The sequence below is a fragment of the Micromesistius poutassou genome (assembly GCF_964030765.1).
Source record: "Micromesistius poutassou genome assembly, chromosome: 18".
Lineage (NCBI taxonomy): Eukaryota > Metazoa > Chordata > Actinopteri > Gadiformes > Gadidae > Micromesistius > Micromesistius poutassou.
The window spans coordinates 13,299,939-13,326,104 of NC_140288.1; the positions used below are offsets into that span (position 1 = coordinate 13,299,939).

Sequence of the window (26,166 nt, forward strand, 5' to 3'; positions counted from 1 at the left end):
ATGTTTGTACTTTCGAATTAAGGTTCACAAAGCTACAGTTGGCCCACCACTGTGTTAAACCCGTGACTTCTTTTAATTCCTAGTATAGATAACAAACCTTTCTGTGAGTCACATGCATAAGGAACACCTTAAATGGGTGAACAAAAATAATACATTTCTCTTTAAGTCACATAATGTAAAACTAGTAAGTTATTTCATGAATTGACACAAACAAAAATAAAATGTAAAGACAAAAATATAACAATAAATAATCCATAAGGAAAATGTTAGAGCCTTTCTACTGGCTCCCATCATGGCTCCACCCACTTCCGCTGGCCACTGGACATTGGGTCCTCGAACTAGCCTGAACAATAGTATAAATATGACTAAATGTTCTCCAAGTTTGAAGAAATGCCTTTACTTTGTATCACTTCTTTAAAAAATGATAAAACTTTCGCGTTTTTATAAATATGTAGAATTAAGGCATAAAGCTCTATAATTTACGCTTGGTTTCAATCAGGCTTTATATGATGAGCCTGCCACTGGGGCTGTCAACACAATGGGGTCCTTCATTTAGCGCCAGTTTTAGATTCCTTCATCGTAGGACAGTAGACGCAAAGCCGTGGTCAGTATGGATTCATATTTATAATAACATTATTTTAAACTTTTAAACAATCTATAAACATCTGTGACACTCCCTGATAAGCAGCCGAAATCACACGACTTTGGGCACGCCTGTCAGTGGGTAAGTTGTCGTCTTACTGTATCCCTTGTGTCATTTCTGGGTAATTTGGTCGTTGCTTGAAAAGTCATATCACTGCACATATCACTTTATTTAATTTCATTTTCTGTCATCGTTTAGTACCCAGATCATTTATAATCCGCACAAGGTCCGACGATTGAAACATGGAACGTAAGTACTGTAATATAACATGACATACAACTCAATGCTTTACACTGCATTTCGGACCTGATTAATTGAGCGATTCTTTATTTAGGAGAGGATGATCTGGACCTTTTGACATCGCTGTTGGATGAGAATGAGGACGTTCCAAAGAGCTCGGTGGATGACTTGGATGATCTGTTTGACAACGACGACGACGACGTTGAATATGAAGACGGAATCGCAAAGGAGGAGGGTGGAGGGAAGGAGGACGTGGTGTCCGATCTGTTTGGTGATGTAGATGACATCGAAGACGAGGAGACGGAGGGTGAGCAGCAAGCAGCTGACGCAGAAGATGACGACGACAGTCTTAACAAGTCGAAAGAGGATTTACAAGGTTTGTTCAGTTAATGTCGTATCTTCCATATAGGCCAAATATGCTTTTTTAAAGGGAGTGACATTCACTACTTCTGTGTGTGTGTGTGTGTGTGTGTGTGTGTGTGTGTGTGTGTGTGTGTGTGTGTGTGTCCGTACCAGATGAGCTGCGCCGCATGCAGGAGAAAATGAAGAAGCTACAACAGCAACTGGAGGCGTCTCAGAAGCCTCCTCCTGCCTCAGCCACCACCCCCGGTCGGGGTGCCCGGACTCTGGCTTCAATTAAGAAGAAGTCCCCATCGCAGGGAGGAACCCCGGCCAGGGGCTCCGTTACCCAGACCCCCTCGCAGCGGGGGACCCCTGCCAAGGGGTCCGTTACCCAGACCACTGCAAAGCCACCCTCCTCCACGCAGAAGACTAAGCTCCCATCAGGTATAAGATCATATAAGATACTTTAATGTATTTATAGACATTTTGGGGCAAAAATACAGGACAGTATTATAATATTTTAAAAAATACTCTAAAACAATAAAATTGTTAGTCAAGAGAAAATAGTTTGTAGATATAAAAATAAATCAACAGTAGAAAAAATGCCAATGGTCATACACCATATGGGACGAGGTGGTCTACCGAAGGCCTGCTGTATTAATGTTGTGTCTCCTGTTATCACAGCCAAGTCGTCGTCCCCAGACCCGGTTAGAGGAGACGGTCCCAAGCTCGTGGCCTCCAGGGACTTCTCGGACCAGCTGGTCAACGCAGACATGTTCAAACGCAAGCCACGCACAGCCCGCCTGGCCAAACCCAGCGCGTCTCCAGGTGCTGAACACAACTACATTTGATTGTGCTTCACAGTCTGCACTTCGTATCCCGACTGTGCATGATGCGCAGTAAATGGCACTTTTAAAAGTCTGCTGTCATTTTACAACAGTCCCCAACTCCCCAACTTACTCTTGAAGAGCATTTATGTATTACTATGTTGTGTTTAACTTTTTTTTGACACTGGATTCCTAGAGGACAGAGGCCCACTTGTGGAAATCAAGATTGGCAGCACTTTCCAGCCAGTGGAGCCCCGGCCCCAGCCTTCAACCTCCCAGCCCAGGCCTGCCCCGCCCCCTGTCCCCAAAGATGTGGCGGTGGAAAAGTACTCTGGACTCAGGCTCAGGTCTGGACTATTCAAATGAAACCTATATTATACTCATATAGCACTATTATAAACAACAAAATTACGTTACGTATTTCCATAATTACCTGAGCGCTGTGGAAATACCTCATTAGAGAATCTATAGAGTTACCTTCCCAGGGGCAAATGTATACATTTCCCACCCAAAGCAAGGCAATCTATAGATTAACCAGGACATTTCCCGTAACCTATATATGTGCTTTACTTAAGGATCTCAAGTTGACTGTCCCACTCTGTTCCAGGAACCCGCTGGTCTCTTCCTGTGAGATGGACCGCAAGATGGCGGAGCGGCGGTTGATCCGGCTCTCCCAGCTGCCGCAGCGCGTGGTTCAGGAGAAGCTGGAGGACAGCGACTGGGTGACGTTCGCCGTGCTGATAAACAAGGCCACCAAGCAGAGCAAGGGGAGCGTAAGTCTTTAGTGGTTTGTCTGTAGACTTATGTTCACTTGTTTCTTTACCGCCTGTGCCCTGGTACGTAGACTGAGCAGGCCCATTGCTGGTGTTATGAGCGACACCTGTGTTTGTCCCATGACGACACCTCTGTGAAGTGGGTCTGTGATGTGATGTTTTATCTACGTGTGGGTACAGAAGTTAACGTACGTGCTGTTTATGTTTGGGAGTTCTGTAAGTAGTGCGGTAAACACGGTCATGGATGTAACACAAACGTCTCGGAATAAGAGCACCTTTTATGTGGACTCCTGCACAAATGACGATGCGATGAGAAAATATAATGAATAGTACTTTATTGATCACAATTCAGCATACAGGCCGTTTCCTCCTTACTGTTACTGCAATTTCCTACTGGTGGCCAAGTTTGTTTTTGCCAATGACGGAGCCCCGCCTCCAGCAACATGATTGGTCCAAACAAATATGAGGCGAAAATAAAGGGAAACGCCCGCTCACCCAGATTTGAGCTTGTCTGCTATCAGACTTTAAATGTTCATCTAAAGTCTGCTTTGTGAGACCAGGGTTATGCTAATGCACTGGACCTGACCCGACCCTTTGTTTCCAGGGAAACACGTTCAGCGCCTGGACGCTCAGCGACCTCCACGACCTGGAGGTGTGCGTGACTCTGATGCTGTTCGGGAACGAACACAAGGAGCACTGGAAGACGGAGGTGGGCACGGTCATCGGAGTCCTCAACCCAAACCTGATGAAGCCGAGGGACGGCTATGACGGGGTGAGGAACCTCTCACTCACTCACTCACTCACTCACTCACTCACTGTCTCATAGCCCTTTTCCGCCAAAATGGTTTTGTTCTTGAACCGGTTCCGTTCAGGATTCTTGTAACCTTGGTGCCATCTAGCAAACCGTCCTGTGTTTCGATCAGTTGTGAGTGGTGGAAACGTCGTAATAAGGGATGCATCATGGTTAGGGCATTGCACAATGCACACCTGATGTAAATCGTAATATAGTATTTTTTTTCTAACCTGTAGATTATGACACGCCCACTCATGTGGTTATGGTTCGCACTTTTTTTTTGGTTCCAGTTGGGAACCAACTCTCCGGCCCCTGAACCAATACACTTTTGATCAAATCCCTCGAAACGGTGAAATAAGTGCACGAACCGGAACGGCACCCATTTCCATGTTTGTCAGCCCTGACGGCTTCTCTCCCTCCTGGTCCCTCGTTATGAAGGTCAGCCTGTCGGTGGACAACCCTCAGAAGGTTCTGCTGATGGGCATGGCGCAGGACTACGGCACCTGCAAGGGCATGAAGAAGAACGGAGACCCCTGCTCCAAAATAGTCAACATGGTGAGTCCTCGCCCTGTCCGCTGTCTGGCGTCCTTTGCTCATCCAGATCTTGAGTGTCTAAACTGAGGGTTAGTTGGGAAAACGCAGCCTTCAAACATGTTTTTATGTAGTTTCTAGAATGCACTGCAATTGAATGGAGGGTCATCAAAGCTGTACTTGGTGAAACCTAACGCATCCATGGGTCAAACTAGGGCTGCTCGATTATGGAAAAAATCATAATCACGATTATTTTGGTGAATATTGAAATCTCGATTATTCAAACGATTATTTTTGAGTTTGAAAACGTGATGCATTTATTCATAATTTCTCTCCAAAAAAAACACTTTGTAAATGAGAACTTCGAAATTTCCCCTTAAAAATATACACAAAATGGTCAAATAGAAAATAAAGTCCAGATATGAATCCAGCTGTTCTGCAATTTCTATATATATATATATATATATAAATATATATATATAAATAAAAAATTAAATATATATATATATATATATATTTTTTTTTAAATCGTTTCAACTCGATTATATTAGTTTGGTGATCGTTTCACTCTGAAATCGAAATCGCGACCAAAATTCGATTAATCGCCCAACCCTAGGTCAAACTACACAAAGAACAAAAATTAACTTTTTGGAAATTCACAATTAACAAAAAAAAAAAAATCCTTCTTTTCTAAACTCCCTTTTCTCCACGATGCGTGTGTGTTTTCGCCGTCCCAGTACGACTGCCAGTTCTGCCAGTACCACGTCAAGGCCGCCTACAAGAAGATGAGCTCCAAGCGGGCCGAGCTGCAGTCCTCCTACTCGGGGAAGGTTCCCGGGAAGGTGAAGGGCGCGGGCGGCCTGAAGGAGCGCCTGTGTCAGGGCGGCTTCTACTACGGGGGCGTGTCCTCATCCGCCTGCGTCTCCTCTCTGTGAGTGGCCAGCGACCCCCCCCCCCCCCCCCCCCCCGGTGCCTCAGCGGGGCCTCATTCACCATCCAGCGGCCGTCTTGGTCCCACACACTGGCTGGTTGGGGTTTATGGTTTATGCAGGATCACGCGTTCCGTTCTCCCACACAGCTGGTGTGTAGAACCACGATGGGCGTCTGGTGAATTATACCCACGAGCAGGACCATGTTATCGACGTTTGTTTCGTGTTTATTATTATTTTCGTCTTCTTATCATTGATATCCATATATGTGCTTATGAGACATCATGCAAAATGTATTATAATGTAAAAACAAAATGCAAAGCCAACTAAATTGAAATAATATGCAATTATTTTCAAAATATATATTGTTTCACTTTTTTTTTTTTTGTGTGTGACTATTATAAAAGGGAACAAAATGTGTCACTTTTTTTTTTGAAACACTCGGCAAACGCTGTCTCGTGTGTTTCTAGAGGCGGGTCCAAGCCCAACAAGTCTACCCAGCGTACCCTGGACTCGCTGTTCGTGAAGGGGGCCTCCACGCTGGTCCACGAGGCCAAGAGACTGGGTAAGAACTGGGAGGACTAAAAAAACAACAACACACACACACACCCGTACATAGAAGACCACGTAGATACCACGTCCAGAGTTCATCGTCTACCTTTGTTGTATTCGTACTTTGTATTTTTATTGCATTTTATTTATTTTTATCCTGTGTTTTTCTACTGCTGCTGGGCTATTGCAACAAACACATTTCTCCTACTGGGGATTAATAAAGCTGTATCGTATCCGTCTGTGCTGCATGTGAATCTTGTGAACCTTGAATCATATTATGGAACATTTTCGTTATTCAATGCAATGTGTTTGTGTGCCTCTTCGCAGTGGTGAAGTCGGGCGAGGTGTCCGGCTGCTCGGACGACTTCAAGAGCCTGATGTCCCATCCCACGCCCGGAGCTCTGCAGCTGAAGAAGCACCTGCTACACGCCAAAACCCCGGGTACGGATCTGATACCCCACCACCCCCTGACGCCTGCGGCACCACCCCCACTAGCTCAAGAGATGCTCACAGATCCAAATATACCCTACTCATTGTACCACACCACCGTGTTTATGAATCTGAATCTTCATGTTTTTCATTGGGCCGTTCAAAGCCCTCTATTTTAACTCGATTTTCTTTGAGTAATAATGAAAATTTCAGGTGTACAGACAAAGACCACCGGAGTAAATGACAATGAAAACAAGTCCAATTTGTTCAGTCAGGCAGTGGACGGTTGATCAAGATCGACACAAAAAACAACAAGTAGTGAAGGAGAGGGCCGACCCCAGCTGTTGCGTGTAGTTATGTTTTAGGAGAAGGGCACGTGAGCTACAGCGACGCTTTCAGCTACGCGGGGGGGGGGGGAACGCAACGACCCGCCGACGCTCCTCCACACTGAAGTCTAAACGCAGCGGTACTCCGTCTCGGCGTCTCCCCGCAGGCTCCCCGGGCGGCGCCGGCTCCTCCGACATGCAGTCCATCTCCGCCTCGGACCTGCTCAAACAGCAGAAGAAGATGCAGCTGGAGCTGCTGGAGAGCCGCCGCCGCCGCGCCGCCGACGCCGCCGCCGCCGCGCTCCAGAAGCAGGCCGGGCCTGCCACACCGAGGACCGCGTCCGCGTCGCCCCCGACGACCGGCCCCAGGGTCTCGCCCAAGACGTCGGCCCCCAGGGTCTCCTCCTCCTCCTCCTCCTCCTCCTCGTCGCGGGGGCCCTCTGCTGGCCCTCTGCTGTCCCCCAGAGCGGGCTCTGAGGTGCCCCGAGGCGTCGCCAAGAGCCCCCCCGCGGCCCCCGCCCCCACCCTCGGGCGGGGCTTCTCGGAGGGCGACGACATCGTCTTCTTTGACCGCAGCCCGCGGCAGGCCCCGCCCCCGCCCCCGCCCCCCGCCGCGCTGGGCCTGTCGGCCGCCAAGGCGGCCGCCCTGAGGAGGCTGAAGGCCAGGGGCGCCGCGCTGGCCAGGGAGGACCCCAACGCCGTGAAGAGGAAGAGGAGCAGCAGCAAGGACGGAGAGATCAGCGCCCGCGTGGAGAAGAACATGGCGGCCGTCGAGGGTATGCACGCACGCACGCGCACACACGCGCACATGAAGACACATGAAGACACATGCGCATGTGTGTACACACACACACACACACACACACACACACACACACACACACACACACACACACACACACACACACACACACACACACACACACACACACACACAAAGACACATGCGCATGTGTACACGTGCACATGTAGACCCACACGTATGTACACACACGTGCACGTGTAGATTAACACACACACACACACACACGTATGTACACACACGTGCACGTGTAGATTAACACACACATGCGCACATGTAGACACACACGCACACAAACACTCCCATAGCAACAGGTTCTGTGATAGCATTTCTCTTTCCAAGTATGTAATGGACCATTGACCAATCTCATGTCGTGTTGTTAATATTCACATCATTTCCGTGTTTTGACGTACCTGTGCAGGTGATCCAGCTGAGGCCGAGGAGGAGGAGCCGGCGCAGAAGAGAAGGCGGGACCTCAGCTACATCCAATCAGACGAGTTCCAGAAGATTCTCAAAGCCAAGTCACGCCATCAGGCTGCACTACAGGCGGTAAGGCGACCAGTCATCCAGACCGTTGGTGTCATGCTCCAGCAGGGTTCAACGGTAACATTAATTGTCAAAATATTCTGGCCCCAAGACCATTTCTACTGGCCGAACATAAAACCAAAGACTATTATTGTGTGCCATGTAATAATTGATCCAAACAAATACAAACACCTCAAGTGACAATGACTGGAGCCAGAAAGTGGAGGATTCTTTTTGGTTACATTTCTTAGCACTGGCCCGACCGGGCAGGGTTATGACCATTTACTGTCCCAACAGGCACCCCTTATTGTGGAACCATGCCTCTCTGTTCTCTGGCGGTTATCACGAGTAAAAACCCCGTCTTTAAATGTTCCTGTCTGTCCGTAGGCGGAGTACCAGATCCAGGAGCGCTATTTCGACCCCCTGGTGAAGAAGGAGCAGCTGGAGGAGAAGATGAAGGACACCAAGGAGATGAAGTGTCGCGCCGTCTCGTGTAAAAAGGTACCAGCCAGTCGGCAGCCCGCACCACCACAGCTGCTGTCTGTTGCTAACCCTAACCACACCAGACCTCCCTGCCTCTTCGCTACGTTAGGGAGTATCTGTATCTGTGCTTTGCAGAGTTTAAAAGTGTTTTTTTTGTATTCTGGCGAGCTTGCTATGTAAAGATACACATTCTCTTTGGGGTAAGAGATTTTTCGCTTCCCCATGAAAACCAGGTTCCTCAATGAATTAGTTTTTTGGTGACATGGCGTAGGTAGAGATGTTGTCTTCTTGGAGCAGCCGTGATGCTGAGGTCAGGATGAAACCAAAGGGACCCCGGGGACTTCCAGACGTTAATGTGTGTGTGTGTGTGTGTGTGTGTGTGTGTGTGTGTGTGTGTGTGTGTGTGTGTGTGTGTGTGTGTGTGTGTGTGTGTGTGTGTGTGTGTGTGTGTGTGTGTGTGTGTGTGTGTGTGTGTGTGTGTTCCCCCTCCAGTGTAATTACACCTACTTTAAGCCGGCGGACCGCTGCGTGGAGGGGAACCACGAGCTGAAGTGGCACGACGCTCTGAAGCGCTTCTTCAAGTGTCCGTGCGGCCAGCGCGCCATCGCCCTGGACCGGTTACCCAGCAAGCACTGCAGGTGAGCGGGGCCTCCACGCCTTCCTTCCGACTGTACCACCTCACCTTCTTACCTTTTCCACAGGTGACCCTGAGCTAGACACCCTCTCCCTAAAGGCTGGGCCCTTGCATGGCGGACACAGCTGTGTGTGTGTGTGTGTGTGTGTGTGTGTGTGTGTGTGTGTGTGTGTGTGTGTGTGTGTGTGTGTGTGTGTGTGTGTGTGTGTGTGTGTGTGTGTGTGTGTGTGTGTGAGTATGAATGTGTGAGGCTCTCGGTGTTAAGTGCTTAGAGCGGCTCCAGGTCCTTTTCTGTTCGTCTTTCCTTTTATTCCATCCTATTCTCTCCTGCTTTGCTTGCTTTTGACTTCTTTCCCGATCTCATTTTAGGCTCTCCCCCACTTCTTGTTTTTCTCAAATCTCTCTCTGTTTATATTTTTGGATTTCAACAATGTTCCTGTATCATCCTGTCCCTCTTCCCTTGACTAATTCTAAATGTGGAGGTACATGGGCAAGTATAACATGCTTAGCCTCGAAAACCTCATACTATATTCTGACATGCGCCTAATACATAAAATAATTCACAATGCTGCTCCACCACCTCTGAAAAAAATGTGTCCAACCCTGCTCTGAACGAATAGGCAGAGCCACCAGACCCATCACTAGGGGAGATTGTAGCCTCCCAAATCGGAGCACTGCATTTGCGCAATCAGCCTTCTCTTTTAGAGCTACTAAAGCATGGAACACTCTCCCCAGTAATCTAAAAAGTGTTACAGATTTCCATACTTTCTCACGTGAACTGAAAAAATGGATTTTAAGTAATCAGTCTTGTCAGCACTAATCATTATTCTGTACTTTCTGCTGCATATGTCTATATTTGATATTTTTAATTGTGTGTGTGTGTGTGTGTGTGATTAATGAACCTTGTACATGGTCCCTGTCTTAAATAAACCAATAAAATAAAAATAAAAAACATCACTCACTCACTCACTCACGCACGCACGCGTGTGCACACACACTCACACATTGTGACTCTGACCCCCTCCTCTCTGTCTTGCAGTAACTGTGGGCTCTTCAAGTGGCAGAGAGACGGCATGCTGAGGGTAAACCACCATCACCACCTTAAATACATAGCATGCCTTGTGACATCCCACCTTATTTTTTATTAAAGGTGACATATTATACCACCGTATTATACAACACTCACACCTGGTGATATAATATGTCACCTTTTCAAATTGTGTTTAGCCTGAGCCTCATGGCTTATTTTTACTAAATTGTGTTTTGATTGAGTCCGATGGTTCTCATGCATTCGTCTATAAAGCAATGGTCAGTAGTCAAATGCATGAGTACTATGAGACTCGACCGAGACACAAATGAGTGGGACGAGCCAAAATGGCTGATTTTGCTGCTGTTAACCGCCGTCTGAGTATCTGTGTTGGAGCTACAATTCACGGTTCTGTCCGTTTTGATGTTTCGTTATTTCCAGGAGAAGAAGGGGCCCAAGATAGCGGGCGAGCTACTACAGCCGCGGGGAGAGGAGGGGCCCAAGTTCCTCAACAGCATGCAGTGAGGTCACATCCTCCACCTCACCGGGGCCGACCCGGGGCCCAGACCACACTCCCCAGGGGAAGTCTTCTCTTTACCGTGTTGTGCAGGAGAAATACTTTTTACGTTTGGTCACCAACCTTTTCTGTTTTTTTTTTGTACATTTTATGATTTTTGTGTGATGATTTCCGTACTAATAATGGGTATTTTAAATGTTGTTTTTAGATTTTTATTCTGTTGAGCTGAGGGATCATTAAATGGTTTACAGCTGGACTAGACTCTGCCTACACTTATTTTTTATATATATATTAACAACCTTAATATTAAGGTCAAAGCTATACTTAACCTTAAATATATTAACCAGAATAGTTCCACACTCCCCTTCCCACTTTACATTAGTGTCTCGTTAGTGCATTTAATTGTACAAGTAGAACTGTGTAATGAGCAATGTTACGTTAACAGCATGTACTTGACTTCCCCACTGGGGTTAGGGTGACGCCATTCCCTAACTTTAGGACCTATTAAGTACATGCTGTTACATTGGGGACTACGGATGCAAATTAGCAACTCTGCTATAATCCGGCATGTTTACAGAGATGTTTAAACATCAATGTTCATTAATGTGCACTGTCCCTATTCAAAAATAAAGCATTTATTATTATTATTATTATTATTATTTCTTATTACATGTGTAGTTATACTGTAACCAGGACACTAACGTAATTCTCCACTGTAGCAGCTTTCTCTGTTTTCTTGAATAGCAAGAATGCAGAGCGAAAGATAAAAGCGGTTTCATTTTGGCCTGCAGAGACCCTTTTTTCCGTCAATATTCTCCTCTCTGGAATGTGGACCGCTTCACAAGGAATCCAGTCGTTATTCAGCTGCTCCCGTCTGATGAGTTTCACAGGGAAGACATTCCACACTGAAGAACCTCGTGGGCCTTATTCACCTCATGGCCACGTTGGCTCCATCGCGGTCCTAAAGGCTAGCAGGGTAATGGAAACTGAATGCAGAATTTTGCATTCAGTGCCATCAACCTGCTAGTGTTACGAAGCAAGATGGTCACCAAGGTCTGAGGCTTCACACTATACTCTATACTCTCTCCCTTTTCTCCTCTCCCCCCTCAACTCCCTCCACACCTACGATGCATTCGCCCAAAAATAACAAAAGACTGCAAGCCAGTGACTCCCATAATTTTTTATTGAGTTGAAGGAATAATACATACACAATAATAAGTAATGTATTAAAGGACATACAAAGGTATTTCAGCCAAAGTATTTGAAAGATAATTGTATGCCTATGAAACCTATATGAACTGTACAAAGGTGTTATATATACACTTTAAAAAAAATGTGGTTTAGATGTAATTATAGGCACTTCAGGGGAAAATGTTTCAGAGTTATCACCCATAAAGCATTGGTTTGCATTTAACAGGCTTTAGAGTAATTATATACAATAAAGATTTTTTGTTATTTAAAGAGTAACCAAAATATAAAGTTAAACTGAGGGCATCACCGTGTTATCAAAACTCGTTTTTTTTATTTGCTCAAATTGGTTCCAAATGATCAATACTTAATCAATAATAAGTTTAAGATTAAGCATTTGGTTACTTTTTAAGGAATCATGGGTCAGGGTTACGTATCCGAACCGGGTACTAAATACTCCGTTCCCCAGTGTGTACGGTTTCCGTCGCTGGTCTCGGGGTTGTAGTGGTTAGTAATAACATCAAGATGTTTCGGTTTGGACGGTCTTCCTCCTTTCAAAATGCAAAAGGGTAAGCAAGCGTCTGTAGTTTCCACAGTTCCACAGACTCTACGATCTGCCTCAGAAATTGTACACCAGCCGGGTACTTTGAGTATACAGTTGTTTACATAATACGATTAAATATGATTTCAGACACACTACATAATACTCTTGCCAGCTACGCAGTATGTAAGTGTGGAGATTCAGACTTGGCCCGGGATTTAGAACAGTTGCCTCTGTCGTTTCTGTCACCCTTTTGGATGATTGATGGGCCCGAGGAGGATCAAGCTCCGCCCCTTCTGAAGCCATTGAGCGCGCTCAGCTTCAGTCGTGCCAGGCGTAGCGGGGGTACTGTCCGTCGTACTGGTACTCCCGATACTGTTCGGTGGTCTCCCGTGACCTCTCGTATTGCTCTGCGAAAGAGGCAGACGTTTATTGTTCTGACTGTGGTACTTGGTACGAAAACAGTGCATTGTTCTCCCCATCCTAAACACACACACACACACACACACCCCCCCATGCACGACACGGCCTACAAAAACATCCTTCACGCCCATTGCCTTCAGCTCAAAACTAGATCAGGCCCACAAAAGCAAAAGGTTTGTGGTCTAAGAATTTAGTGTTATTGGAATTCCTCTTGAAGATTTAGGGATCCATTTTTTACTGTGTGTGTGTGTGTGTGTGTGTGTGTGTGTGTGTGTGTGTGTCATACCGTCGTGCACCTCCTCGGCATGGTTCTCGTACTTGTGCCTCTGCTCTTCGATGATCTCTATCCTGCGTGCGTTGGCGGCCTTCTTCACCCACTGCTCGGCTGGGGTGGGGGGGGAGGGGGGGGAGGTAAAGAAGAGCAGGGGGGGAGTGGTTATGATGAACAAAGTGCAAAACGTTCAGAAAGTAACAATGAAGTTGAATGAAGTTGAAGCTCAACCTTCCTTGTGCTAAAATCCCCATTTCCCACCATTTTCTTTTACAGGGTTTTAATTAATATGTTGCGCGCATCCGACGGATCCTTCCACCTGCAAGGATGATGTCATTGAAATCCCACGCCTCGTGACACACGGCCTTATCGAGTGCACGCTTTCCTTAAGGGGGATTCATGAGGTTTCGTTTTAAACCTCAGGTATACAATCTGAAAGATGAATTCATTAGCGACTCGGGCCCAGGAATGCAATCTCTGCAAGCAACTCAAGCTGGGCGGAGCAGGGCAGTTAGTGCTTTATGCTCCACTTAAAAAAAGGCTTTGCTTAATGGTTTTTAGGGTACAGGAAAAAAAACTCCAAAGTATATGCCACGCACAGAAATATTTCTGAAATGGGACAATTTTTATGTGCGCACACCCACAGACACACTCTGCTGCAATCTGGTCATCGTGCCGGGAAGGACCTTGCACACACACACACACACACACACACACACAGACACACAATATAACCCACACACTAACACGCACATACACTAACACATACTTCTTTTGACGGGGTATTTTGGTGGATTGATTGTTGTTGTTGTGTGTGTATTTGTCCTCAATCAAGGAACCAGCTAGAACTGGTCTGTCCCAGTGGTTCTGTTGTACCGAAGCCAGCACAGAAATATGCTTCCAAACTACCAGTATACCACCCTGTATGTGTTTGAGGAGGAGAGAGAGAGAGAGCGAGAGAGAGAGTGTGCAGTGTCTACCATTACTGACAGCCACCTGGCTACGATTCAAGTCTGCGTTGGTTTCAAAAACTGAAACCGTAGCACAAACAAACCAAATCACTCCCAAGGACCTACCACAAACTCGAACACACACACACACACACACACATCACACACGTCGCACATTACCCCCCCCCCCCCTTTTTTTTCTGCACTATTTATTAATTTTGTACTTTATTCGATTTGTATTTTTATATTCTACATGTGTATGAACTGGGAGGGAGATGCTTTTAATCTCATTGTACTGTGTATAGTGACAATAAAAGGCATTCTATTCTATTCTATTCTATTCTATTGTATTCCACATACTGGCCTTGAGCAAAGAGCTGCATCAACTCAAAACTCGCACCGCAAAAACACCGTAATTCAAACCACACGCCGACCCCACCACATCCCCTCCACGGCGGCGAGAGCAGACCCCTCACCTTGCAGCTCGGCCTGGTAGCGGGTGGAGCGCCGGCCGCGGCTCTTGAAGAAGGTGGAGGCGTCCGCCTCGGGCACGAAGACATGCCGCCGGGGCGAGCCTAGAGGGCAAAGGTCACACACGGCGTCAGACGCTTCAGGAACGTAGAAACCGGGGGGGGGGGGGGGGGGGGGGGAGTTGGCTTGGCGACTGAACGCTCACCTTTTGGTTCCACGGCCTTGGCAGCGCCGGGCACTCTGGCGCCGTCTGTCCCACTGGACACTACACAGGAGGTGGATAGGTTATGTTAGAGAATGATGGTTTACGGCGTCATTGTTTGTCATATAATATGATACTCCCGTCGCAAGACACAAAGGGACGTCTTAAATGTGCAGGCGCCAAGAAAAACCAACATATTCATTTGAAGCTATAAACTGTGGTTTGGTAACTTGACTCTATCACAAATCATTCTCGAACTGAAAAAAGGTTTAATTTTCTGTAACAAAGGCTCTGTAACAAATTGTACTTCAACGTTTCACTATTTGAGAACCAAAAGTTAACATATTTGAGTTACACTTCAAGAGTTTCTAGGTGTCCAAGCATTGAGACAAACAAATTACTACTACTAAAAGCAGGAATATAATATGCACACATACTTTTTATTTTTATTTTTTACCTACACCCTCAGTGCCAGTTCCCCACCTACCCCCCCCCCCCCCTCTCCCCAGCCAATTACTCACAAGTGAGGATGAGGACGGTAGCGCACAGGGAGACGAAGATCACTTGTGTCCACGACATCTTGTGTGTGAGGGAGCGTCAAGAGAACACCACTGGATTCAGAGAAACAACTGGATCAAGTCAACCTGGGAGGGTTAGGGGAGGGAAGGGAGAGCCAGGAGGGAGAGAGAGAAAGAGAAAAAGGGAGAGAGAAAGAGTGTGGATAAGGGAGGGAAGGAGGAAGGGGGGGGAGGGAGGGAGGGTGGTGGGAGTGAGGATAAAGAGAGTTGGGTTGACAAAAAGTGTGGATGAGGGTGGGTGGAGAAAGTGGGGATGACGGAGGGAGGGAGGGAGAGAGGGAGGGAGGGAGGGAGGATGGCTGGCAGGAGGAGGAAAGATAGCTGAGGTGAATGAGAAATAAAGAAGGAAAATCTAGGGGGAAAAGGAAATAAATTGGGGAGGGGGAGGAATATGGAATGTAACCTAAGGAAGCAGGTGGGACGTATTATTGAGATATTTAGGAGAGGACTCAAACTCTCTCTTTCTATCTGCCTCGCAATCATTGCCCTTGCTATGGCTGTCTGTTTGTCTTTCTCCTAGACAGACACACACACACACACACACACCTGTGTTTTGTATCCATCTCGTGACTATTGATAATTAAAACTGTATATCTGCCCACATGTGTCATCTGGAATGGGTCTTCACATTTGAATGACTGCAAACTCCATCACCTACACACACGCACACACACACACACACACACACACACACACTCCTGAACACTTGCAAAATGTGGTCAGGTGATCTGAAAGGTGTTGCTGATCAGCGCCTGCAACACTAGAGTTGACTGTATCACATGCTGGGGGTTTAAATGGCTTATAAAGCATTTAAAAATGTGCCTGTGTGTGTCTGTTTGCCAGGTCAGCGTAATGTGTTTGTGTAAAAGCAGGTTAAGAGAAGAGTTAATCGACGCTCACGCTGTGAGCTGCAATTACTTCATCCTCAGGTTATAACACTTTTTTACGAGACACGTGAACGTCGGGACAGCCATGCTGTGTCTTTCCTGCCTCGTGACTTTCAGATTTCAGTATTCTCTCTATACTAATGCCTTGGCTTTTCTTTTCCATACGGTTTTGGAGCGGGGACGAACGTCATCGGAGCGCAACAGACGTGGCCCAGACGCGTGCTTGCGCTCGCCCGGCGGTGCTGCCGTGGCTGAGGGTTCGGAGAGACGAGGTTTGTCCTTGGAGGGAAAACGGGCAGCTGAGGACGCCAGCCACTTAAAAGGGGGCTCCAGACCGGGGACAGATTTCACTCCACAATGGCATTCTGTGTGTCTCTGTACTCTGTGGTGGCGAATATAGTGATATATTAGAGGAGTGGTATTCATGTTGTTGCCATTCATGTGCGGCCGAGTTTGCAGTGTAAGTGTTAACATGTGTTTATGAATCTACGTGTGTGTGTGAATGTGTGTGCACATGGGAACCTGGTATAGGTTTGTGCGTGTGGGTGATTAAATTTATGGTGTGTGAGTAATTATATGTGTACCTGTAATGTAAGTGTAGTGTAGTGCGATTATATTTCATTTCGATAATTATATAATGATATATAAGTGTGTGTGTGTGTGTGTGTGTGTGCATGCGAGCATGCCTCCTAACCTGGGTGATCGATTGGGACTGGAACAGCTCCAGGAATACCAGAGTATGTGTTTTCGTTCTACGGTGGATTTCCTGCTTCTCCAGCTGAGAAGTTTCTCCGAGAGGAACAAAGACTGTGGCTGTTCATTCCTTCAATGCCCTGCACTCCCAGAACAGCCTTACCCACACACACCCACACACACATATTAATATTCAAACACACACACTTCCAAAAACATCCTCACAGACAAACACACCTTAGACAACATACTAAAATATAAATTCATTATGCTTCTATGAACCATAAAAAAATAAATAACAAGATATGAGTACTTTATTATTAGTTTATTTCCTTGCTCCCAGGTATTATTACAAAAAGGCATTGAGGTACATAAGGCATTAGTTATGTACAAGAGCTATGTTGCATGTTTAGCAAAATATACAATAAAATAAAGATATTTACTAAGAAGTTCAAAATCCCACGTTATCAGTTGTTAAAACTAGTACCGGAAGTGAATATCACCGATACTACAGTTGAAATGAACAATGCTCATAGTGCCAGTACTCATAGTACATAATAATGTGTCAATTCAAGGAATAACATGGCCAATTGTGTGTGCCTGCAACCACAAGAGGGTAGTGTAGATGTGGTGCTGGCCACATGACTGTGTTATGCCAAAATAAGGGGAGCCTTCGACAAAGTGGGGCCCAGTTGTTGTCATTTTAGTTGCCTTGGTAACACTGGACAATAAGGGTATAATAATTAACCATAATGAAAATGTGTGAATAACCATTAACCAACACTAAAATAATGGTCTAGTAATCATTTACTAATTCATGTTTACTATTGGTGTTCATGTTAACTTACTCTTACTCATGTTAATTAACTATTTATGAATGATGAGATAGTTCAACCCACTACCCCTATCCCCCAACCCCTATGCTAATGCTGTATCAGTGGATACTAATGCTTATTACTTAATTAACTAAAGAAATGAATGTATCCTTATTGTAAAGTGTTAGAGTAGCGCTTGGATGTCTAAATGAGAAAACCTCCCCGCCCTAACTAATCTGATCAAGATTCATCACTCCCCAATTAATTTGTTTTGCTTTAATGAACTATACTGGCGCGTTCAGTATAGTTTCAAAGTCACTCATTCTGTTTTCATTCAAAGTCCTTTTCATTCTGCATTGTGCAGTCCAACAGTCCATAACATGTATTAAAGTGCATCCATCATCATCATCATCATCATCATCCTCATCATCAACAGCATCATCATCCTCATTCAACCCTGTCCCTTCCGATTCAAACAGGAAGGATTTACAATTATTAATCCCTGCTGACGCACGACTGGCGCGCGCGTGTGTGTATGGACTTCACATCATCTCGTTACGATCTAATGAGAAGTCACCTCGTCACCACGAGAGCTTCCAGGACTCTGCCGGGTGTTCACAGGGAAACCCGGTCTCCCTTCACCAGGCGGCCCCGTATGGCCCACGTGTCCTACAGCGGGGACACAAGGGGATCCGTCATGATGAGACTCACTGTGTGTTAGTTAGTGTGAGGGCTGCGATCTGGGTAGCGGCCGGCCTAATGCAGGGAGACCCTGAGCATGGGCAGGGAGGTCAAGGAACACAGAAGCATGGATGGGTGTGGAGGTGTGAAGGTGATTTTTCTTATTTAACTAGGCAAGTCAATTGCGGCAATTTGCCGTCGATGTCCTACCTGGAAACGGATGGCGTCGGTCACGCCGTACTTCCTCTCTGCGATCTTCCGCACCTCCTCCTCGATGTTCTCCTGGGTGGTGTCCTTCACGTCTATGTAGAAACAGTGCGCGCTAGCGTAGTGGCAGGAGATGGCCTGTGGACACACGCATTGAACAAAAACATTTCATACTTTTAAGCTGAAAATCATTTTACATTTCAACCTAGGGAGTTGTAGGGAGAGAGCAAGCAAGAGCAAGAGAGAGAGAGAGACCCCCTCCCAACTCGAAAGAGATAAAAAAAAAGCTGAAGGATGCCATTTCTAAAAAATTACACTAAAATAATAGCTCTTAAATCTGACCTACAGCAGCTTGGAGAATACAATAAAAGCAACCGACACAATGCTCATATGTCAAGTTACCGTGGACACCTGCAAAACTGAGCAGCTTTAAGAAGCTCCAAATGTTTCTATAGCGCCGTGTCACAAAACGCACAGAATCCCACCAGGTGCCACTAGTTGTGAGGAGGTCCCTGGCGGTTCCCGTCCCTGGTCTCCCAGTGGGGCTCACCTTGCGGAAGCCGCTGGTCTGGTTCATCCCAGAGCCGTGGATCAGCAGCGGGTGGAAGAACACGGTGTCGCCCTTCTCCATCTCCAGGTGGGCCCTGGGGAGCTGGGGGTCAAAGTCCCGCACGCCGTGGTACATCTTGTTCACCCCACCCTGAGCACAGAGAGAGAGAGAGAGAGAGAGAGGGGGGGGGGGCAGGGGTGGACTCAGGTAAGCAGCAGGAACTTCTAGTCTTGTGGTGGTGGGCAGGGTGGTCGGGTGACTCCCGCCAGTTCAGGGTTCAAACCCCGATGTCTGCACTGTAAGCTACCTGTAAGCATCCTTGAGCAAGACGCCTAACCCCCCCCCCCCCCAGGTACACATTTTATGTTTCCTTTTCATGAATGTAGGGCTATATGTTGTCTCAAAGTTAGTCAGTGTCAGTCCTCTGTGTATTACACCAGGACATAATAGTAGTCAGTAATTGCAGACCATGCCGGCTCCAAGGAAAAACAATGAAAGAGGGAGATCATTTTGAATCTAAAAACGTGGTAAAATGCACCAGAATGCAGGAAATTGCATCTTCTTCTTTCAAAAATGTATGGGGGAGGACCCCCAGACCCCCTGCCAAATGATGTCCCCCCCACACTCAAAATGTTGCTGACACCCTTGCATACTACAGTAATACATCGGTGTCTCTGTGTGTGCTAACCCTAACCCTACCTCACCCCCTGCTTAATGACGTGCCTCAAAAGAGAGTTTGCATGGATATGCGTGTGTGTGCCTGAGTGTGTATGTGTGTGCACATAAATGATTGTGAACTTGTATTTGTTTGTGAGTGTATGTGAGTGTGTGTGTGTATGTGTGAGCATGTGTGTAAGTGCATCTGTGTGTGAATATGTGTGCGTGCGTGCGTGCGTATGTGTATGAGTGTGAGCGCGTATGTGTGTGAGTATATGTGTGCTTGTGAATGAGTGCATGTGTGTGAGCATGCATGCGTGCATGCGTACGCATGAGAGTGTGCGTATGTTTGCGTGTGCGTGCGTGTGCGTGCGTGCGTGCGTGCGTGCGTGTGCGTGCGTGCGTGCGTGCGTGCGTGCGTGCGTGCGTGCGCGCGCCCCACCTCCCACTCCGGGTAGTCGTGCTCCTTCAGGGTGCCGGTGTGGGTGCCGGGCAGCACCACCAGACAGCCGTTCTGCCGGGTGATGCGCTCCATGGCCGTCCAGGCGCACACGATCTTATCCACGGGGCGGAAGGGGAAGTAGTGCAGGTCCTGATGCAGCGGGTGACGGGAAGTCTTCTTCCCTGGGTTGTGACAACGTGATCATCCGTCATTTGTTGGCATTTGTCGCTGTTTTGTCAAACGCTCAACCTCCAACCTGGTCGGCTGGGCCTCTCTGACGCCGTGGCGGCTGTTATGATTGGACGGCGGGATCAATGCCCGGAGTACCCGTACCAATTAGAACAGCATCCGTTCCCATGCATGGGAGACGTTGTTTTGTTTGTCCTGTTGTTGTTGTTTTTTCATATAGATTCAGGGTGGCGGACCTGGTCATTTTCCTCTATATTTTTTGTCTAAATGTACTGTTTTTGCAATACGTAATGTTAATATGCTATTATTATACCCTGGAAATCCAGAGTTCTCGCGAGAGCACACTCTGGGAACGAGCAATATAATCCCTCCCCGACGCCCCTCTCCCAGCACATTAACCAATCACATCTGTGTATCTGATATAGGCGGGCCAAAAGCGTTGCTGTTTTACCGATCGGATACGGCAAGTCTTATCTATTGGTTAGCTCTGCTGGTTTGGATACATCACCCCTTGTATTCTTCTGATTGGTCGTAGTGTTATCCACTTACATGCAGTGATATTGTCAAATGCATGCTTGGTGCCGCCCCTCAAGTTGGGCCATTTTCATTACTCGTTGCCAGACCCTACAGCTTTCTGGATGTGGATCTGGATTTCCAGGCTACTATTATTATTGTTTGTATGTTAAAAAAACCTGAGGAACCATTATAGGACTTTTTGTTTACTAGGTGGAAAAAATAAACAATAAAAAGAGTTTGTTTCACCTTGGATAAAACAACTACATGGTCAGGCAACAAAAGGACATGCAGGCGGATCCATAGCATATCTCCAAACCCCGGAAAGTAGGTAAGAAACACGTTTACTTTTCGACCAAAAGGTTTCCTGTGGGTATGGGCTACCTGCGTCCGGGGGCTTGTTGATCAGCATGGTGTGCATGGCCATGATGTCCTCGCCCACGAAACACTCCACATACTGGAGGACCTAACGGACACATAAGGTGGTTTTGGTCACAACACCATCGCTCAAACTTAACAAACAGGCAAGGGAGGCAATCCAATACCAAAAAATGTACGTATATTATTATTATTATATAATACAAACATTCAAAGTGACCCACGTCACGTCATGTATTGTATGTATTATATATATATTACTGTTTAATTTGTATATTCATACTACCATGGGCGTCGCCACAATATAATTGGGGGGGTTATGTCCCCCTCACCTTAAAAAAAAAGTAGTTTGGACCCCCCCACATTTGCCGTCAAAAATATTAGTGCATGACTGGTCTACTAGTCCAGTGTTCTTTTCATTGCTTCACAATCAAATCCGTTCCACTTTATCAGTAGGGGGAATACCCATATCAATAGAAATCCACTCTGCATTTTCCTGGTTTCCTAACACACACAGCCGCATCACGCATATTAGAAACATGCACCGAACCAAGCCTACGTTGACTTTGAGAGTCGGATCAAACAGCGACAGACTTCAGCAACACAGTCATTGTCAAAATGACCAGCTTTAGCTGAAAAGGCTTTCTTTCTGTTCAGATATTTAGCCTATATTTAAGTGCCAGGTCATGTTAGATTGTTAACTTGATCAAAACAATTAAAACATCGACTGTTCCACAGACGAGATGGACGTGCTAAGGTTGATTCTAATTTAGGCTCTGAGTAGCCTAGGTACAAATTTTTGTTTCCTTTTTATTAATGTAGGGCTATATGTTATCTCAAAGTTAGTCAGTATCAGTCCTCTGTGTATTACACCAGGACATAATAGTAGTCAGTAATTGTAGACCATGCCGGCTCCAAGGAAAAACAATGAAAGAGGGAGATCATTTTAAATCTTAAAACATGGTAAAATGCACCAGAATGCAGGAAATTGCATCTTCTTCTTTCAAAAATGTATGGGGGAGGACCCCCAGACCCCCTGCCAAATGATGTCCCCCCCACACTCAAAATGTTGCTGACACCCTTGCATACTACAGTAATACATCTGTGTCTCTGTGTGTGTGCACGCGAGTTAGGTGTGTGCGCTTGTTTATTTGTGTGTTTGCGTGCGTGCGTTTGTACCTCTGGTAAGGTGCAGTATCGGAAGAGCTCGGGGTCTTCCTGGAAGTCCTGGATCTTGGTCACAGCCTTCTGATCCGGGACGAACTCTGAGTTGGCGATCGCTACGTCCCTCATCACCAACAGCCCAGGTGGACTCACCTCTCGACGGCAGATACGCTCAAATGCCCCCCTGGAGGAAATGGAAGAACACACATCTTACAGTCTGGCGGTAGGCCAATAGGCTGCTATATGATTTTGTATGCACACACAAATACACCCCCACACACACACACACACACACACACACACACACACACACACACACACACACACACACACACACATACATAGGCTTACAACCTAGGCCTACTTATAAACTGCCATAAGCACCTTCATGAATGATCCCTTATGAACATCCCTTATGCCAATCGAAGACATATTTTATTTTTTTGACTTTGTTTTTTTAAATGTGTATATCTCACCTGAACCTGTCGATGTCCTCCGTGGACACCAAATGCTTAATCACCACGAAACCATTTTTTTCGTAGAAGAGACGCTGATCCAGGGACAGCAAGTCATTGTCATTTGTGTACCTTCAAAAGACAAATAACAGAAAACCATGTTGTACTTCGATCCCCAATCAATTGTGAACCTATGTGACTGCAGGTGGGACCAGCGAATATGTGCCAAAGGTCGGGAGGACTTCAGCCACACTGCGAATCCAGGGCGCAAGAGTGCATCAATAACACAATAATAACGCAAATGTTTACCTTAAATGGTGGGGTTGGTAGTTATGAGTGATGGTTTGTCCAGAAGTATTTGAAGCTCGCTGTGCAATACGGGTCAAGGTTGCCCAACACGCCATCATAACGGTGATCAACACCGAAACACACGTTTACAAAATACAATAAAAGCATCGGCGAAGGTATGCCAGCGCAATAACCAGTAAATTGTAAAAAGTGAGTCCCACTCAGGCCTGGTCCCATGTTTTAAGACCGCGCACTTCCTTGCACGGTGGTGCCGCTACACACAAGCCCCTGGCCGGTGTTGGGTAGCAGACGTTGGCAGAACACCGGCTGTACGACATGTACTTTGCGAGTCACTATTAAAGGATACAACGGAAGCCAACGGATCGAGATGATTCAGGACGGCTTTGAGTCGGTCTGCTGCCCGCGACATGTCTCCAGATCATCTGAAGCCTGTGATGCAGTGTGTTCCGCTGTTTCTCTCGAACTCTGTGAGCAACAACAGAAGAGGCCCCGCCTCATTTACTTCAGTGGCGAAAAGCGGAGGACAACAGGTCACATCACAGCTCTGTATCAGCAGTGACCAGTATCAGCCAATAAGCGCTACGTTTATCATGAGTTTATTCGTTTATTGGCGGTATCGGAGCATCAGCACACGAATCACCAGGCTCAAGAGCAGCTTCTTTCCACGCACCACAAGACACTTGAACTATGCTTTGCCTAGCTATGCCTGCTTTGCCTGTTATGTTGTGCATTTGACTAATAAAGGAACTTGAACTTGAAATTATGTAGTGCAAGACCTGAATATAAATTATTTAAATGATAATGATTTTTTGTTGTTGTTTGCATTAAAAAAAAAATCGGTTTTATGTCTTATATCTAAGTTTTGAAAGTGCGTTAGATGTATTTCCTAATTCCTGATAGAGGCTGCATCACCATGATGAATCCTATCAGGACTCCCAACAGAGCTTCAGGTCTTCAGGACCCAAGCCTGCACTATGCGGGCTCGGGCCGACAGAGGGCGCTCCACCACAGCCCAACTCCTCTGGCGAGGGAAGGCGGGCCGAGGCTCCGGCAGACCCCCCCCCCCTCCCCTGCATGTCACCACCCAGGCGGAGGCGTCAGAATGCGGGCACCACAGCTCGCAGCCCTCCCGACTCATCTGTAGCCTACTGTACCGTATCAACTCCTTCTCCTGCTCAGGACACGGAGCGTAAGTTACAGGGACCGAGGAGCCGAGCGTCGCGGTGATATGCAACATACGCATCCGTTATTGCGGCGGATTTAAACGGTTTATTTCGAGGAGGGACCGAGCCGTAGAACAGGAACCAAAAGAGGACGTTTCAGAAATCAACAAGCCGTCCTGTTCCAACCAGATCAGCATCCGGCCTCCCGAGGAAGCGAGTTCTGGAGGTCGGCACCAAACGTCGTTCATCATCTCTGGTAGGCGAAATAACGGAATGTGTTGTGGCGTTTTGTCGCCTCGTCGTCTCACAGGGGGTCGACACACAACCGAGCACACACACTATGAAGGGCCACATACGGAAACAGGACAAGAAATGTTGTCACCAAGACGCATTGTTTTACAGTATAACGATCCGCTGTGCTGGATACCTCGTCGTTGCTTTGCCTTGAGCCATTCTTAAGGTGGTTTTGGTTGAAATAACAGGTCGCGTACAGTATAACCCGTTCCCAATGTATATACAGTTAAAAATGAACGTGTTCATTTACCTGCGCAGGCAAATGCAGGACCCCCCCACCCCACCATCACCGCTCACACAATCGAAGGAATGCGTGAGGATTGTTTTGCGACCACAGTTAATGTAGTTTAAATGTATTTTGCCAATATCCTCACATCCTAGCCATGTGTAGGATTATCATACAGGTGGTGGATGTTGATTATCACAAAGACAGTAAATCTATCTCAGGGTTTTTAGGGTTTCTATTTGAGGACGCCCTATCAGTTGCATTTTTGGTTCATAACGACCTGACATTATGTAATTGATGTGGTGCTTTGCTTGTTCTTGTCTTTTCTTGGGTTTTATCAAATGAACGATCGTCTTATAGAATACATGGTATCAGATAAGATTGTGGCTTTAAACATTCTTGAGTATTACATGGAAAATGAACCAAAAAAAACACCAACATAATCTATGTGGTTTATTGTGGAAAATATGGGCTACTTATTGCTGTACATCTGGTTCTAACGAGAGACAGAGATTACATGACACTGACCGGTAAATGAGACAAATTGTACTTGTTTTGGTAACGTGTGTGTGTGTGTGTGTGTGTCCCAGTACCTTGCAGATCCACTTATTGACCCACATTATGATCTAGGCTGTTGGCTGTGAAATGATTCCCCCCCCCCTCTTCTCCACCCCCCCCCCCCCCCACCAGCCTCAAAAGCAAGTCCCTATCTTCTCTCTCTCTCTCTCTCTCTCTCTCTCTCTCTCTCTCTCTCTCTCTCTCTCTCTCTCACTCTCCTTCAGCCATATCCTGCAATAGAATCGATGTGTCAAGAACCCGAGAGGAGCGTGTGTGTGTGTGTGTGCGTGTGTGTGTGTGTGTGTGTTGTTAGAGGCGGAACATGCTCTCCATCTTTCACAAAAGCAGTAGCTGCATGTGGAGAACCACCAGCTGTGTTTTAATGACTCTCCTCCTCTGTCAGATAGTTCTGAACTCTCACTTTCTGTGTGTATCTGGGCGTGACACAATAAATCATATTGCGTCAGTGTGCCTTGCTGTCTAGCATCACCTGTATAGCAAAGTAGCTATCCAGCTGGACAGCTCAGTAACTATCCAGCTGGACAGCTTAGTAGCTATCCAGCTATTACGACCAGTGGTAAACATAGCCCCCATAAAATACAATTGCGTCAAATTGCATCAGGGCGCAGGGTTTTAGAATTGGTCCCAACAGCTGGATAACTAATAGTTATTTATTTTACCCAACTATTACTACCGATGCTAAGATAAAAAGATAGTTAGCCCTTAGCAGTGATCAATTTGGTTTAGTGTTACAGTAAAACATTTGTAATAACCCTTTCAACGGTTTCTGTTATTTTGTCCTTGAGCAATGCTGTTAAAATCCCTGATATGGGGTTGCACCTGGCACCTCCCAGCTGTGCTTCTGTGTGTGTGTGTGTGTGTGTTTGTGTGTCTCTCGCCGTTTGTGATACAGTGTATGCTTTTGTGTGTGTGTGTGTGTGAGATGTCTTTTCAGTGTGAGTTGGGCCTTTGTAGCACTGTTGCCGTG

General features: G+C 46.5%; 4 protein-coding genes across 4 annotated transcripts in view; 2 read left to right on the plus strand and 2 right to left on the minus strand.

The window, feature by feature from the left end:
* The first annotated feature begins 592 nt into the window (after positions 1-592).
* Positions 593-10,824, plus strand: mcm10 (minichromosome maintenance 10 replication initiation factor). The gene is made up of 18 exons (XM_084482795.1): positions 593-724; positions 842-892; positions 978-1,259; positions 1,400-1,669; positions 1,910-2,053; positions 2,249-2,399; positions 2,660-2,825; positions 3,430-3,597; positions 4,057-4,173; positions 4,887-5,080; positions 5,549-5,643; positions 5,958-6,071; positions 6,553-7,161; positions 7,609-7,736; positions 8,100-8,213; positions 8,688-8,833; positions 9,869-9,911; positions 10,298-10,824. The coding sequence occupies exons 2-18, from the start codon at positions 886-888 to the stop codon at positions 10,379-10,381; spliced, it is 2,832 nt and encodes a 943-aa protein (XP_084338921.1). The 5' UTR covers positions 593-724; positions 842-885; the 3' UTR covers positions 10,382-10,824.
* Positions 10,825-11,562: 738 nt separating this feature from the next.
* On the minus strand, positions 11,563-15,046 carry ucmaa (upper zone of growth plate and cartilage matrix associated a). Its single transcript, XM_084482973.1, has 5 exons — positions 14,941-15,046; positions 14,423-14,482; positions 14,223-14,321; positions 12,812-12,910; positions 11,563-12,512 (listed from the first exon to the last, which is right to left on the minus strand). Exons 1-5 carry the CDS (start codon positions 14,996-14,998, stop codon positions 12,424-12,426), a joined length of 405 nt encoding a protein of 134 aa, XP_084339099.1. The 5' UTR covers positions 14,999-15,046; the 3' UTR covers positions 11,563-12,423.
* A 1,827-nt stretch (positions 15,047-16,873) lies between these two features.
* Positions 16,874-23,426, minus strand: phyh (phytanoyl-CoA 2-hydroxylase). Its single transcript, XM_084482745.1, has 9 exons — positions 23,284-23,426; positions 22,938-22,996; positions 22,650-22,760; positions 22,189-22,357; positions 21,016-21,097; positions 19,930-20,111; positions 18,831-18,980; positions 18,284-18,418; positions 16,874-18,061 (listed from the first exon to the last, which is right to left on the minus strand). Exons 1-9 carry the CDS (start codon positions 23,344-23,346, stop codon positions 18,008-18,010), a joined length of 1,005 nt encoding a protein of 334 aa, XP_084338871.1. The 5' UTR covers positions 23,347-23,426; the 3' UTR covers positions 16,874-18,007.
* Positions 23,427-24,051: 625 nt separating this feature from the next.
* The window catches only part of cdk17 (cyclin dependent kinase 17), a gene marked incomplete at its 3' end in the record, with an annotated part of 20,193 nt that continues 18,078 nt past the window's right edge, over positions 24,052-26,166 (plus strand). Inside the window, exon 1 of the mRNA XM_084483325.1 lies at positions 24,052-24,356. The remainder of the gene's footprint in view (positions 24,357-26,166) is intronic.

Excerpts from the sequence above, each read along its gene's own strand:
- mcm10 (XM_084482795.1), top strand. Across the intron at positions 5,644-5,957 it reads CCACGAGGCCAAGAGACTGG|TGGTGAAGTCGGGCGAGGTG; the intron begins GTAAGAACTGGG and ends GCCTCTTCGCAG. Across the intron at positions 6,072-6,552 it reads GCTACACGCCAAAACCCCGG|GCTCCCCGGGCGGCGCCGGC; the intron begins GTACGGATCTGA and ends GTCTCCCCGCAG.
- ucmaa (XM_084482973.1), bottom strand. The coding sequence starts at position 14,998 with ATGTCGTGGACACAAGTGATCTTCGTCTCCCTGTGCGCTACCGTCCTC. Across the intron at positions 14,483-14,940 it reads TACCGTCCTCATCCTCACTT|TGTCCAGTGGGACAGACGGC; the intron begins GTGAGTAATTGG and ends CCTCCTGTGTAG. Across the intron at positions 12,513-12,811 it reads TGCCGAGGAGGTGCACGACG|AGCAATACGAGAGGTCACGG; the intron begins GTATGACACACA and ends CCTCTTTCGCAG.
- phyh (XM_084482745.1), bottom strand. The coding sequence starts at position 23,346 with ATGTCGCGGGCAGCAGACCGACTCAAAGCCGTCCTGAATCATCTCGAT. Across the intron at positions 22,997-23,283 it reads TCGATCCGTTGGCTTCCGTT|CGAGCTTCAAATACTTCTGG; the intron begins GTATCCTTTAAT and ends CGTATTGCACAG. Across the intron at positions 18,981-19,929 it reads ACGACTACCCGGAGTGGGAG|GGTGGGGTGAACAAGATGTA; the intron begins GTGGGGCGCGCG and ends CTCTGTGCTCAG.